Raw genomic sequence first — 15,776 nt, forward strand, 5'->3', positions numbered from 1 at the left:
AGGTCCGGGCAATCGCAGAGGGTGGGCTTACTGGTAGTTGGGAGCTCTAATGTTAGGCGCGTAATGGGGCCCCTTAGGGATACGGCGGCTAAGGAGGGGAAGAAATCCAGTGTGCATTCCGGGTGGAGTCATTCCTGATGTGGAAAGGGTCCTTCCGGATGCCATGAAGAGCACAGGGTGCAGTCAGCTGCAGGTGGTGGCACATGTCGGCACTAATGACGTGTGTCGCTTTGGATCTGAGGAAATTCTCTCTGGATTCCAGCGGCTATCTGATTTGGTGAAGGCTGCCGGTCTTGCTTACGAGATGAAGGCAGAGCTCACCATCTGCAGCATCGTTGACAGAACCAACTGCGGACCTTTGGTGCAGAGCCAGATGGAGGGTCTGAATCAGAGGCTCAGACGGTTTTGCGACCGTGTTGGCTGCAGATTCCTTGACTTGCACCATAGGGTGGTGGGGTTTCGGGTTTCGCTGAATAGGTCAGGAGTTCACTACACTCAGCTGGCGGCTACACGGGTAGCGGAGGCTGTGTGGCGTGGACTGGGCGGTTTTTTAGGTTAGAAGGCCTCGGGAAAGTACGGGGTGGGCTGCAATGTCAAAGGGTGCATGGTAATTACAGGACGTGCTTGGATCAAGGAACAGTCGGAATTATAGTTGTAAATTGTTGTAGTTGCGCTGGAAAAGTCCCTGAGCTTCAAGCGCTAATAGAAAGCACAGAAGCTGATATCGTTATAGGTACAGAAAGCTGGCTAAAGCCTGAAATAATTTCTGCAGAAATTTTTACGAAGTCTCAGATGGTGTTCAGGAAAGATAGATTAGGCAGATTTGGTGGTGGAGTGATTGTGTCTGTCAGTAGTGGTTTATCTTGTAGTGAAGTCGAAGTAGATACTCCGTGCGAATTGGTATGGGTGGAGGTTATACTTAACAGCTGAATTAAGTTAATAATTGGCTCCATCTACCGACCCCCAGACTCCGATGATACAGTTGCGGAACAGTTCAGAGAAAGTTTGAGTCTCATAACAAATAAATACCTACTCATACGGTTATAGTTGGTGGGGACTTCAACCTACCCTCGGTATGTTGGCAAAAATACTTGTTCAAAACCGGTGGTAGGCAGAAAACGTCTTCCGAGATTGTCCTAAATGCTTTCTCCGAAAATTATTTCGAGCAGTTAGTCCACGAACCCACGCGAATTGTAAATGGTTGCGAAAACACACTTGACCTCTTAGCCACAAACAATCCAGAGCTGATAGAGAGCATCATGACTGATACAGGGATTAGTGATCACAAGGTCGTTGTAGCTAGGCTCAATACCATTTCTTCCAAATCCATCAGAAACAAGTGCAAAATAATTTTATTTAAAAAAGCGGATAAAGTGTCACTAGAAGCCTTCCTAAAAGACAATTTCCATTCCTTCCGAACTGACTATGCGAATGTAGACGAGATGTGGCTCAAATTCAAAGATATAGTAGCAACAGCAATTGAGATATTCATACCTCATAAATTGGTAAGAGATGGAATGGATCCCCCGTGGTACACAAAAAAGGTACGAACGCATGCGAAGTTCAGAACGCGAAATCCCGAAGATGGGCTAAAACTTACAGACGCGCGAAATTTGGAACGTACTTCAATGCGAGATGCCTTTAATAGGTTCCACAACGAAACATTGTCTCAAAATTTGGTAGAAAATCCGAAGAAATTCTGGTCGTATGTATAGTACACAAGCGGCAAGACGCAGTCAATACCTTCACTGCGCAGTGCCGATGGTACTGTTATCGACGACTGTGCCGCTAAAGCGGAGTTATTGAACGCAGTTTTCCGAAATTCCTTCACCAGGGAAGACGAATGGAATATTCCAGAATTTGAAACACGAACATCTGCTAGCATGAGTTTCTTAGAAGTAGATACCTTAGGGGTTGTGAAGCAACTCAAATCGCTTGATACGGGCAAGTCTTCAGGTCCAGATTGTATACCGATTAGGTTCCTTTCAGATTACACTGATACTATAGCTCCCTACTTAGCACTCATATACAACCGCTCGCTCACCGATAGATCTGTACCTACAGATTGGAAAATTGCGCAGGTCGCACCAGTGTTCAAGAAGGGTAGTAGGAGTAATCCATTTAACTACAGACCTATATCATTGACGTCGGTCTGCAGTAGGGTTTTGGAGCATATACTGTATTCAAACATTATGAATCACCTCGAAGGGAACGATCTATTGACACGTAATCAGCATGGCTTCAGAAAACATCGCTCTTGTGCAACGCAGCTATCTCTTTATTTGCACGAAGTAATGGCCGCTATCGACAGGGGATCTCAAGTTGATTCCGTATTTCTAGATTTCCGGAAAGCTTTTGACACCGTTCCTCACAAGCGACTTCTAATCAAGCTGCGGAGCTATGGGGTATCGTCTCAGTTGTGCGACTGGATTCGTGATTTCCTCTCAGGAAGGTCGCAGTTCGTAGTAATAGACGGCAAATCATCGAGTAAAACTGAAGTGATATCAGGTGTTCCCCAGGTAAGCGTCCTGGGACCTCTGCTGTTCCTGATCTATATAAATGACCTGGGTGACAATCTGAGCAGTTCTCTTAGATTTTTCACAGATGATGCTGTAATTTACCGTCTAGTAAGGTCATCCGAAGACCAGTACCAGCGATTTAGAAAAGATTGCTGTATGGTGTGTCAGGTGGCAGTTGACGCTAAATAACGAAAAGTGTGAGATGATCCACATGAGTTCCAAAAGAAATCCGTTGGAATTCGATTACTCGATAAATAGTACAATTCTCAAGGCTGTCAATTCAACTAAGTACCTGGGTGTTAAAATTACGAACAACTTCAGTTGGAAGGACCACATAGATAATATTGTCGGGAAGGTGAGCCAAAGGTTGTGTTTGATTGGCAGGACACTTAGAAGATGCAACAAGTCCACTAAAGAGACAGCTTACACTACACTCGTTCGTACTCTGTTAGAATATTGCTGCGCGGTGTGGGATCCTTACCAGGTGGGATTGACGGAGGACATCGAAAGGGTGCAAAAAAGGGCAGCTCATTTTGTATTATCACGTTATAGGGGAGAGAGTGTGGCAGATATGATACACAAGTTGGGATGGAAGTCATTACAGCATAGACGTTTTTCGTCGCGGCGAGACCTTTTTACTAAATTTCAGTCACCAACTTTCTCTTCCGAATGCGAAAATATTTTGTTGAGCCCAACCTACATAGGTAGGAATGATCATCAAAATAAAATAAGAGAAATCAGAGCTCGAACAGAAAGGTTTAGGTGTTCATTTTTCCCGCTTGCTGTTCGGGAATGGAATAGTAGAGAGATAGTATGATTGTGGTTCAATGAACCCTCTGCCAAGCACTTAAATGTGAATTGCAGAGTAGTCATGTAGATGTAGATGTAGAAGGCAGAAAAGTTATTCATTTGGTCTATAAATGATACTGAAAATGTTTCACACTTCAAACCAATCTCCTTTAGGCAACTGGTAACTCAGTATGCCCTAGTTCAGTAAGCCAATTCCCTGCCTTATGTAGGAAGGACTATACACTGGTAAGCCAAAACATTATGACCACCGATCACCTGCCAATGGATGCCTCCTGGTGGCACTGCGCAGGCATGTGATGCGGTAACTAAACTATGTAAATGGAGCAGACATGGGTGGGAGATCACCCTAGCAAAGATATGGGCTGCAAAAGGGGAAATCCATTGAGATAAGCAACTTTGGCAGAGGGCGGATTATTATGCAGAGCCTGTGAATGATCATCTCAAAAACAGCAAACTGGTCGAGTGCTCACGTGCTGCTGTCATGAATGTGGGGTTCAGAGGGTTGTCTGCTCTGTAAAGTAGGATAGATGGTGATATGTGACATTTCTGCTGAAAGAGCACAATACTAGTGCATGCTAAAGAGTTTTGGAGCACACTGTTCATTGTACATAGTTTAACCTGGAGCTCCGCAGCAGACGCCTCTACGTGTTCACATGTTGACCCAATAACATCACCAATTATGATTGCAGTGGACATGGGACCATCAGGATTCAACCATCAATCAATGGAAATGTGTCGGCTCTTCGGGTGAATCACATTTTTGCTGCACTACATCAATAGTCATCTCCACAAATGCCATCATCGAGGTGAATGGTGTTTGAAACGTGCAGTATGTCATGAACACATGGTGGCGGAAGCAGTATTATGCCCTGGGAGACATTCCCTTGCACTTTCATAGGACTTGTTGTAGTAATCCGAGACAAACTGACAGTTGTGAACCACGTGCATCTCTTCACACATGTTGTCTTCCCCAGTGGTGATGTCGTCTTTCAGCAGTATAATCGTCCATGTCTTGGAGGCCGAACCATGCTGTAGTAGTTTGAGGAGCAGTATAGTGAACTCATGTTGATGTCTCAGTCATCAAATTTGCCTAATGTAAATCCTACAGAATCCATTTGAATTGCTATCGGGCGCCATCACTGCGTGCACAAATCAGCAGCCCATTATTTATATGAATTACATGACCTGTGCAGAGATATGTAATGATACATACCTCCACAAACCTACCAAACTGTTGGATCCCTGGTACGCAGAATCAGAACAAGCTATTATGCAGGTGGTCATTATATTTTGGCTTATCAGTGTATAAACATGTTTCACTAATAATTTTTATTTACATCTACATCTCTATTTCTAGTAGCTATAAATCTTTACTATTCATCTGGAAGTTCTGTAACATTAAGAGACTGATTGTTTGATGTGGAGCAGCTGTGAGATTAATCATCCATTATGTCACCAAACTCAGTTGTGGTAAAGTAACTCTTTTATTTTAATTTTTGTTTAGTTTCCTACCAGCTCTTTTACCATTCTTATCTGAATATCTTTTTACTTATTTATGTCTAATATATAATTTTAATTTTGTTTATTACACTGATTAGAAATTGATAATTTTCTCTGTTGTGAAATTTTGAAAGGTTTTAGATTCTACACAAAAAGAATTACATTGGCTTGGATCTCAGACTTTGTACTACAAATTTTATTTAAAAAAAATCAAACATGTGCAAAATATAAAAATGTTGGCTGATTAGTGAATATTTGGAGAGCCAACATAAATGGATTGGATGAAAAGGAGCACCTCATTGTTGCTGCTGCCGGTGTGTGTGTGTGTGTGTGTGTGTGTGTGTGTGTGTGTGTGTGTGAGAGAGAGAGAGAGAGAGAGAGAGAGAGAGAGAGAGAGAAAGAGAATCTTTTTGGTGGTTTCACTTCACTATATACTTGAACTGGATTCTAGAAAATAGTTGTACTGACAGATAACTTCATCTAAGATTCTAGTGTCTCAGTGCTAATTTTATACTCATTTGTTCCTTGTTGCAACTGAGGGATGACGTACTGATTTTGCTCTATAATATTATAGACATGGACTGATCAGTACCTCACGTGGACTCCTTCTCTTTATGAAGGAGTTGAAAATATAACAATAAGCAGTGATGACATATGGACACCTGATATTACACTGGTCACTATGTGAGTATATTTATATACATATTTTTAAATTTATGATGATGTAAATATTTCAAATTAATGATGATGTAAATAGTTTTAAATTTACCTATAGTTTTAAATTTACCTATATGTGCTCTTCAAAGTGAAATAGTTGCCCAATGGAGCAAAGATTAAAGTTGTGTGCATCAGTGACATGAATTAAATGCCACAGGGTCATTATTCAGTTTAAGTTTGTGAAATCATGAAGAAGAAATATGACTTGAAATTTTATGCAAAAATTGTCCTATCAGTATTCTAAATCTATACCAAAAAGACACAATATCTTTCCAGCAAATAAAATACTCTGATATGATTGAAAGATGCATTGTATAGTGTCATTGCATAGTATATGTTGCATAGAAAGAAGTGAATAGGAAAATATTCACTGGTCATTTATAACTGAATGAGGAACGTGGAAGCTTTCTCTTGAAAGTATCATAGGTTTGGTCACATTTTTAATGTTTTTAAAATTTTGCTTTCTGTAACAGAAACATCATTCTGGTTTAACAGCTGAGCATCTGTGATGCCCTCCATTGTACTACATGAACACATTTCTTATGGCCAACAGCCTTGCCACAGTGGTAACACCGGTACCCATAGGATCACCGAAGTTAAGTGCTGTCGGGCTGTGCTGGAACTTGGATGGGTGACCATCTGGTCTGCCAAGCACTTTTGGCAAGTGTAATGCACTCAGCCCTTGTGAGGAAAACTGAGGAGCTACTTGATTGAGAAATAGAGGTTCCAGTCTTGTAAGCTGACATTTGGCCAGCAGAGCGGTGTGCCGAACACATGCCCCTACATAGCCACATCAAAGTAATGCCTGTGGGCTGAGGATGACCTGGCAGCTGGTCGGTACTGTTGGGCCTTCATGGCCTGTTTGGGTGGAGTTTAATTTTTTTTAGTTTAGGCCTTTAATTTTCTGCATTGAAGTTGACAGTGATTTGGCTGCAAACCAAAGATGGTCATTTTTGAACACAATTATGAGAAAAGTGATGACATTCTGGAAAATAATTGTCAGCCACTTCTACTGTTAGCCTACTGATGTTAGATGGCTCTGATATTAGCAAGAAATAATAATGATAATAATACAAATGGTTCAAATGGCTCTGAGCACTATGGGACGTAACATCTTAGGTCATCAGTCCCCTAGAACTTAAAACTGCTTAAATCTAACTAACCTAAGGACATCACACACATCCATGCCCGAGGCAGGATTCAGACCTGTGACCATAGCAGTCACATGATTCCAGACTGAAGCACCTAGAACCGCTCAGCCACCACGGCCAGTGATAGTAATACACTAACAATGAATGAGTTTCATCACAGTGAAGCAAATAGTTGATTATTATCAAAATGTGACGTTCAGTCTCTATAGTTGAAATGGAGTTAACATATCATTTTGCTACTGTGTATTGTTCTGCTCATTTACAGCTTCATTAAAGAACAGGAAATGATTGACTTAAAAAGTAATGAAGTATGTTAACTGGCACATCAGAAGACAAGCATTATGACTGTGTCATTGAAGGAATGAGCAGTGCCTTTTACTCTGTTCCAGAATAAATATTCACTCAGCAGCAGAGTGTGTGCTAATTTGAAACTTCCTGTCAGATTAAAGCTGTGTGTAAGACTTGGACATGAACCTGGGAAGATAAGAGATTAGTTACTGGTAGTAGTAAAGCTGTGAGGGCAGGTCATGAGTAGTGCCTGGTAGATTACTGCCTACAAAAGGCAAAGGTTTCATGTTTGGATCCCAGTCCAGCACACAGTTTTAATCTGCCAGGAAGTTTCATTAGTCTATTTTTGGCATATTGCTAATAATGTGAAAGATAAGAGCAGCTGTACCTTTCATGTGGAATGACCTTCCTAGAGCTGAAAAATTTAATTTCAGTGTTAGATCTCCACTCTGAATTTTATGAATATTTTATTGTCCTTGTAAGTAAATATCAAACAAATTCATCCAAATAATTCAGTGCCACACAAGGAAATTTTTGGACAGTAGCAGAACTTTTGAACATTTCCTGTGATGTCGCAAAATTTTGTCTGCACTGATAGCAAAAATACTTAAGTTTCCAGAGACAATTTATTTTTTGAACAATTGCAAACATCTTGTGCTATTAAGCACTACTCATACAGAGCAGTCATTAGAGATAAGGCATGATTGGGTTCTGAGATGAATGAGCATCAAAAACCAAACTGCTGCACTAAGGAATTCTATTCCCATTTTAGTTACTGGTATAAGGGGCTAAAGTGTAGGTTGCAATAGTTTTCAAATGCTTCAGACGCTGTGATGATAACTTGCACCATAAATTAAGATGAGGCAGTTTACCAAGATGAGCTAGCTATGCAATTTTTTTTTTTAAAACAGTCTCTGGCTGTGAAAGCACTCATATATTTAGAGTTGCTCCTCACCAAAGTCACCAAATGCTCCAGGCGGTCATGAAATAATGCTTCATTGAACTGAGTAAAATGCAGACTGCAAATATTACAAGGGGCTATTGCTGCAGCCCTTACTCTTGTAAGGAGGTGCAAGCATGGAATTATATCTACTGTCCCAGAACTGATGCCACCATTGGACACACCATTTGGTCTGGCATGCACACATCCATAACCAGCCATCCCAAGTGCAAATTTTTCCCATTGGCTAAACCCAGAGTGTCATTTGATTTTGCTGTGCCATTCAAGGAATCAATGTGGTTACAGGTAGTAGATGCAATGTAAAATTCTTCATATACGGTTCTGAAGTCTGTCATGTTAGCAAGCCCTACAATTTGTGCCAAAAGTACTCTCTTCCCTCCTGAGGGTACTCTCCAAACAATTGCTTCTGACAATGGCCCAGTTTGTTACTCAGACATGTTTTCACTTCCAAACTTGCCGCAACTGACCAAACCTGAGGTCAACATGTGGTATGACACATCGGTAGACATCACAGTGCCATTCTTCCCTGCAGTGTATGGATCCTACCATCCTCTAGGCCATTTCCAGGTCAAAGTGCTGCTTCAAGGGGGAAGAGGGGAGGAATTTAACAACAATTCTGCCTATCATACATACTGACTTTGATACCATGTCAGAGACATTATTACTATCCAATAAAAGTACCACCAGATCAGCCTGCATAAAATGGTCTAAGTGAGTGACATAGGTGTGACCACGAGCTCACTGCACCAGATAAATACCAGTGCAGTGTTGAGAAGGTTCATTGCCGTGTAGTGCATGAAGTATTTGGAATACACCATCAGATCACCTGTTTACCAATCCTGCTGTAAATCTTTGGTTTCACATTTTTGTTTCATTTATTCTGGAACACAGCTACTTCAACTATGTCCACTGTACCTTGGTTAGCTCTCTATCCATGACCTGAATTGATTCACAGACAAAGTCTGACATTTTTGTTGGTAGTGTCTTAGTTCACTGCCCCCCCCCCCCCCCCCCCCCCCCCCCCGCCCCCTTCCTAACATTGAGCCACACGGCATGGCCGCGCAGTCATGTCATGAACCATGCGGCCCCTCCCACCGGAGGTTCAAGTCCTTCCACGGGCATGGTTGTGTGTTTTGTTCTTACCGTAAGTTAGAGTAAGCTAGTTTAAGTAATCTGTAAGTCTGATGACGTCAGTAGTTTTGTCCCTTAGGAATTCACACACATTTGAACATTTGAACCTAATATTGACTAAAGCAGCAGCTTGCATCTCATCTTCAACTGTATAATTTAGGCTGAAGCCCAAACTGTTGACAAGACACTCCATTGTCTAAAGTAACAACTCTAATCCCTACATTTGACTTAAAATACTTACCGTGAACTATCTGTCCTGTTATGTACACTAGGTAATTATGTGATTAGTGTGTGGAAGGCATATCAGAAATGAGCGATATAGTCCACTGATATAAAATTACAACCAATGAGATGGATCAGTTTTATGTTAAGATTAATAATTTTTTGATGCAAAATTACATAACATGGTTAATGATAAATGACACCCAGCTCAAATATCATTTCATCCTTCATGAGCCTTTTCACTGAGTCATAACAGTTCTGTAACAGTGTATCATGTAGCCCTTTCTTTTACTCTTCCCAGAGAACCTATGTTCATGTTCAGATTTTTTGTGCATATAGCATTAATTAGTAAGCAAGAATGTAAAATTATGTTTATTTCCTTATATGAATGATCAAAATGAGTTTTTAAAATAATTTTGATTTGTTGTTTAAACAGAGGACCTTGTAGATGTATAGTTAGGGGACTGGTAAATGTTGTAGATTTTGTAATAATGGATTACATGATTCCCTGGGCTGTAGAGCATTTTAATTACAATTCTGTGTTAACAAGCAATATGATTTTCTCCTTATAGCTATCACGTCCTACCAGTACCTCTTCAAGCCCCAATAAAGGCCTTCTTTGATATGACAGCTCTCAATTTACTCATGACATTTTTTTCTGAAGCTTCAGTACCCACAACACTTACTCAGGCTTTCCCAGGAAATAATATCATACTTTATTAGCGATTACAAATAGCTGTAGCATTATTAAAATTCTCCTCACTGTTGTCTCACTTCATTGCATAAAATATTTTAAAATATAAATTATAAAACCAACATTTCAGCCATATTATAGTGGCTTTCCTCTGAGTGAGACTAGTTTTACTGGAGGAAAGGGACCACTATTAAGTACAAACTATTGGTATCAATGCGTCACTTTTCTGGAACTTTATTGGCCCTAGATTATAATAGGGTAGTTATTGCGAGAGGGACAGGGTAGGAATGAGGCTATTCGTGAAGTGTTTGGCTTGTTGATCATTGGTGCCTGTCTGCAAAGCAGCACTTGGCTTTTGGTGTGCATGTTTTCTTCCTGGTGTACATGGAAATACACTGACAGCAGCTACATAGCTGTTTGTTAAGAGTGTCACGTCCATTGCCCTGTGCGACTTTGCTATGCACCTGTTCATGGCCTGTTGGGCTTGGATTGTTGGCAACCAAGCCACCAGAAGTTTGTAGCTGTCCTCTCTATTAATGTTGTCAGGTTGCTTAGTAATTTCAGTCCCCTCCTATATTTTGCATTCACATGACCACAACTGTTTTACCAGTACATGTACTTCCCACAATGTAATTGGTTGTCCACAATCATGATGGTGTTTCTCTATTGCCAATTTAACGTGTAGTTCTAATCACAAATAGCATTCATGTTCTCCCATGTGTGTACTAACTGGCGTCCTTGTCTCCCCTATGTGCTGAACTGCTTACATATGATGTATTGATATTGATATTTTCCAATAAATAGGGGCATCTTTCCTCCAGTAAAATCTGTCTTGCCCTTCAGAAAGCCATTGTAATGAGAGCCAAAATGTTGGTTTTATAGTTTGAATTTTGTAATATTTTATATGTAATACAGTGATGTGGTACAACATTCATAATAATTTCAATCATCTTGGCACTGGCTGTGGAAGCCTTACCTATAGTATGCTTTCCAGGTAAAATAAATGCAGAAAAATAAGTAGTATGCTATTTCCTGAATGTTCATATAATTGGCAGTTGATAATATTTTAACTGCAAATGGAAAACCGTATATTGCACTTCTTAAATACTTAATATGTGCATTCCCCTCCCCCCATGAACCATGGACCTTGCCGTTGGTGGGGAGGCTTGCGTGCCTCAGCGATACAGATAGCCGTACCGTAGGTGCAACCACAACGGAGGGGTATCTGTTGAGAGGCCAGACAAACGTGTGGTTCCTGAAGAGGGGCAGCAGCCTTTTCAGTAGTTGCAGGGGCAACAGTCTGGATGATTGACTGATCTGGCCTTGTAACAATAACCAAAACGGCCTTGCTTTGCTGGTACTGCGAACGGCTGAAAGCAAGGGGAAACTACGGCCGTAATCTTTCTGAGGGCATGCAGCTTTACTGTATGATTAAATGATGATAGCGTCCTCTTGGGTAAAATATTCCGGAGGTAAAATAGTCCCCCATTCGGATCTCCGGGTGGGGACTACTCAAGAGGATGTCGTTATCAGGAGAAAGAAAACTGGCGTTCTACGGATCGGAGCGTGGAATGTCAGATCCCTTAATCGGGCAGGTAGGTTAGAAAATTTAAAAAGGGAAATGGATAGGTTAAAGTTAGATATAGTGGGAATTAGTGAAGTTCGGTGGCAGGAGGAACAAGACTTTTGGTCAAGTGACTACAGGGTTATAAACACAAAATAAAATAGGGGTAATGCAGGAGTAGGTTTAATAATGAATAGGAAAATAGGAATGCGGGTAAGCTACTACAAACAGCATAGTGAACGCATTATTGTGGCCAAGATAGATACGAAGCCCACACCTACTACAGTGGTACAAGTTTATATGCCAACTAGCTCTGCAGATGACGAAGAAATGGAAGAAATGTATGATCAAATAAAAGAAATTATTCAGATAGTGAAGGGTGACGAAAATTTAATAGTCATGGGTGACTGGAATTCAGTAGTAGGAAAAGGGAGAGAAGGAAACGTAGTAGGTGAGTATGGACTGGGGCAAAGAAATGAAAGAGGAAGCCGCCTGGTAGAATTTTGCACAGAGCACAACTTAATCATAGGTAACACTTGGTTCAAGAACCGTAAAAGAAGGCTGTATACATGGAAGAAGCCTAGAGATACTGACAGGTTTCAGATAGATTATATAATGGTAAGACAGAGATTTAGGAACCAGGTTTTAAATTGTAAGACATTTCCAGGGGCAGATGTGGACTCTGACCACAATCTATTGGTTATGACCTGTAGATTAAAACTAAAAAATCTGCAAAAAGGTGGGAATTTAAGGAGATGGGACCTGGATAAACTAAAAGAACCAGAAGTTGTACAGAGTTTCAGGGAGAGCATAAGAGAGCAATTGACAGGAGTGGGGGAAAGAAATACGGTAGAAGAAGAATAGGTAGCTTTGAGGGATGAAGTAATGAAGGCAGCAGAGGATCAAGTAGGTAAAATGATGAAGGCTAGTAGAAATCCTTGGGTAACAGAAGAAATATTGAATTTAATTGATGAAAGGAGAAAATATAAAAATGCAGTAAATGAAGCAGGCAAAAAGGAATACAGATGTCTCAAAAATGAGATCAACAGGAAGTGCAAAATGGCTAAGCAGGGATGGCTAGAGGACAAATGTAAGGATGTAGAGGCTTATTTCACTAGGGGTAAGATAGATACTGCCTACAGGAAAATTAAAGATACCTTTGGAGATAAGAGAACCACTTGTATGAATATCAAGAGCTCAGATGGAAACCCAGTTCTAAGCAAAGAAGGGAAAGCAGAAAGGTGGAAGGAGTATATAGAGGGTCTATACAAGGGCGATGTACTTTAGGACAATATTATGGAAATGGTAGAGGATGTAGATGAAGATGAAATGGGAGATACGATACTGCGTGAAGAGTTTGACAGAGCACTGAAAGACCTGAGTCGAAACAAGGCCCCCGGAGTAGACAACATTCCATTGGAACTACTGACGGCCTTGGGAGAGCCAGTCCTGACAAAACTCTACCATCTAGTGAGCAAGATATATGAGACAGGCGAAATAGCCTCAGACTTCAAGAACAATATAATAATTCCAATACCAAAGAAAGCAGGTGTTGACAGATGTGAAAATTACCTAACTATCAGTTTAATAAGTCACAGCTGCAAAATACTAACGCGAATTCTTTACAGACGAATGGAAAAACTTGTAGAAGCCGACCTCGGGGAAGATCAGTTTGGATTCCTTAGGAATGTTGGAACACGAGAGGCAATACTGACCCTACGACTTATCTTAGAAGCTAGATTAAGGAAAGGCAAACCTACGTTTCTAGCATTTGTAGACTTAGAGAAATCTTTTGACAATGTTGATTGGCATACTCTCTTTCAAATTCTGAAGGTAGCAGGGGTAAAATACAGGGAGCGAAAGGCTATTTACAATTTGTACAGAAACCAGATGGCAGTTATAAGAGTCGAGGGACATGAAAGGGAAGCAGTGGTTGGGAAGGGAGTGAGACAGGGTTGCAGTCTCTCCCCGATGTTATTCAATCTGTATATTGAGCAAGCAGTGAAGGAAACAAAAGAAAACTTTGGAGTAGGTATTAAAATGCATGGAGAAGAAATAAAAATGTTGAGGTTCGCCGATGACATTGTAATTCTGTCAGAGACAGCAAAGGACTTGGAAGAGCAGTTGAACGGAATGGATAGTGTCTTGAAAGGAGAATATAAGATGAACATCAACAAAAGCAAAACGAGGATAATGGAATGTAGTCAAATAAAGTCGGGTGATGCTGAGGGAATTACACTCCTGGAAATTGAAATAAGAACACCGTGAATTCATTGTCCCAGGAATGGGAAACTTTATTGACACATTCCTGGGGTCAGATACATCACATGATCACACTGACAGAACCACAGGCACATAGACACAGGCAACAGAGCATGCACAATGTCGGCACTAGTACAGTGTATATCCACCTTTCGCAGCAATGCAGGCTGCTATTCTCCCATGGAGACGATCATAGAGATGCTGGATGTAGTCCTGTGGAATGGCTTGCCATGCCATTTCCACCTGGCGCCTCAGTTGGACCAGCGTTCGTGCTGAACGTGCAGACAGCGTGAGACGACGCTTCATCCAGTCCCAAACATGCTCAATGGGGGACAGATCCGGAGATCTTGCTGGCCAGGGTAGTTGACTTACACCTACCTTCTAGAGCACGTTGGGTGGCACGGGATACATGCGGACGTGCATTGTCTTGTTGGAACAACAAGTTCCCTTGCCGGTCTAGGAATGGTAGAACGATGGGTTCGATGACGGTTTGGATGTACCGTGCACTATTCAGTCTCCCCTCGACGATCACCAGAGGTGTACGGCCAGTGTAGGAGATCGCTCCCCACACCATGATGTCGGGTGTTGGCCCTGTGTGCCTCGGTCATATGCAGTCCTGATTGTGGTGCTCACCTGCACGGCGCCAAACACGCATACGACCATCATTGGCACCAAGGCAGAAGTGACTCTCATCGCTGAAGACGACACGTCTCCATTCGTCCCTCCATTCACGCCTGTCACGACACCACTGGAGGCGGGCTGCACGATGTTGGGGCATGAGCGGAAGACGGCCTAACGTTGTGCGGGACCGTAGCCCAGCTTCATGGAGACGGTTGCGAATGGTCCTCGCCGATACCCCAGGAGCAACAGTGTCCCTAATTTGCTGGGAAGTGGCCGTGCTGTCCCCTACGGCACTGCGTAGGATCCTATGGTCTTGGCGTGCATCCGTACGTCGCTGCGGTCCGGTCCCAGGTCGACGGGCACGTGCACCTTCCGCCGACCACTGGAGACAACATCGATGTACTGTGGAGACCTCATGCCCCAGGTGTTGAGCAATTCGGCGGTACGTCCACCCGGCCTCCCGCATGCCCACTATACGCCCTCGCTCAAAGTCCGTCAACTGCACATACGGTTCACGTCCACACTGTCGTGGCATGCTACCAGTGTTAAAGACTGCGATAGAGCTCCGTATGCCACGGCAAACTGGCTGACACTGATGGCGGCGGTGCACAAATGCTGCGCAGCTAGCGCCATTCGACGGCCAACACCGCGATTCCGGGTGTGTCCACTGTGCCGTGCGTGTGATCATTGCTTCTACAGCCCTCTCGCAGTGTCCGGAGCAAGTATGGTGGATCTGACACACCGGTGTCAATGTGTTCTTTTTTCCATTTCCAGGAGTGTAGATTAGGAAATGAGACAATTAAAGTAGTAAAGGAGTTTTGCTATTTGGGGACAAAATAACTGATGATGGTCGAAGTAGAGAGGATATAAAATGTAGACTGGCAATGGCAAGGAAAGCGTTTCTGAAGAAGAGAAATTTGTTAACATCGAGTATAGATTTAAGTGTCAGGGAGTCATTTCTGAAAGTATTTGTATGGAGTGTAGCCATGTATGGAAGTGAAACATGGACGATAACTAGTTTGGACAAGAAGAGAATAGAAGCTTTCGAAATGTGGTGCTACAGAAGAATGCTGAAGATTAGATGGGTAGATCACATAACTAATGAGGAAGTATTGAATAGGATTTGAGAGAAGAGAAGTTTGTGGCACAACTTGACCAGAAGAAATGATCGGTTGGTAGGGGATGTTCTGAGGCATCAAGGGATCACCAATTTAGTATTAGAAGGCAGCGTGGAGGGTGAAAATCGTAGAGGGAGACCAAGAGATGAATACGCTAAGCAGATTCAGAAGGATGTAGGTAGCAGTAGGTACTGGGAGATGAAGAAGCTTGCACAAGA

General features: G+C 42.1%; 1 protein-coding gene across 2 annotated transcripts in view; it reads left to right on the forward strand.

Moving 5' to 3' along the window:
- LOC126272403 (acetylcholine receptor subunit alpha-like) overlaps positions 1 to 15,776 on the forward strand; it is a 272,215-nt gene that overhangs the window by 158,659 nt on the left and 97,780 nt on the right. For both annotated transcript variants that reach the window (XM_049975231.1, XM_049975232.1), the window contains exon 4: positions 5,404 to 5,513. In XM_049975231.1, the coding sequence (XP_049831188.1) occupies positions 5,404 to 5,513 (110 nt within the window). The remainder of the gene's footprint in view (positions 1 to 5,403; positions 5,514 to 15,776) is intronic.

The sequence above is a fragment of the Schistocerca gregaria genome, chromosome 5, assembly GCF_023897955.1.
Source record: "Schistocerca gregaria isolate iqSchGreg1 chromosome 5, iqSchGreg1.2, whole genome shotgun sequence".
Lineage (NCBI taxonomy): Eukaryota > Metazoa > Arthropoda > Insecta > Orthoptera > Acrididae > Schistocerca > Schistocerca gregaria.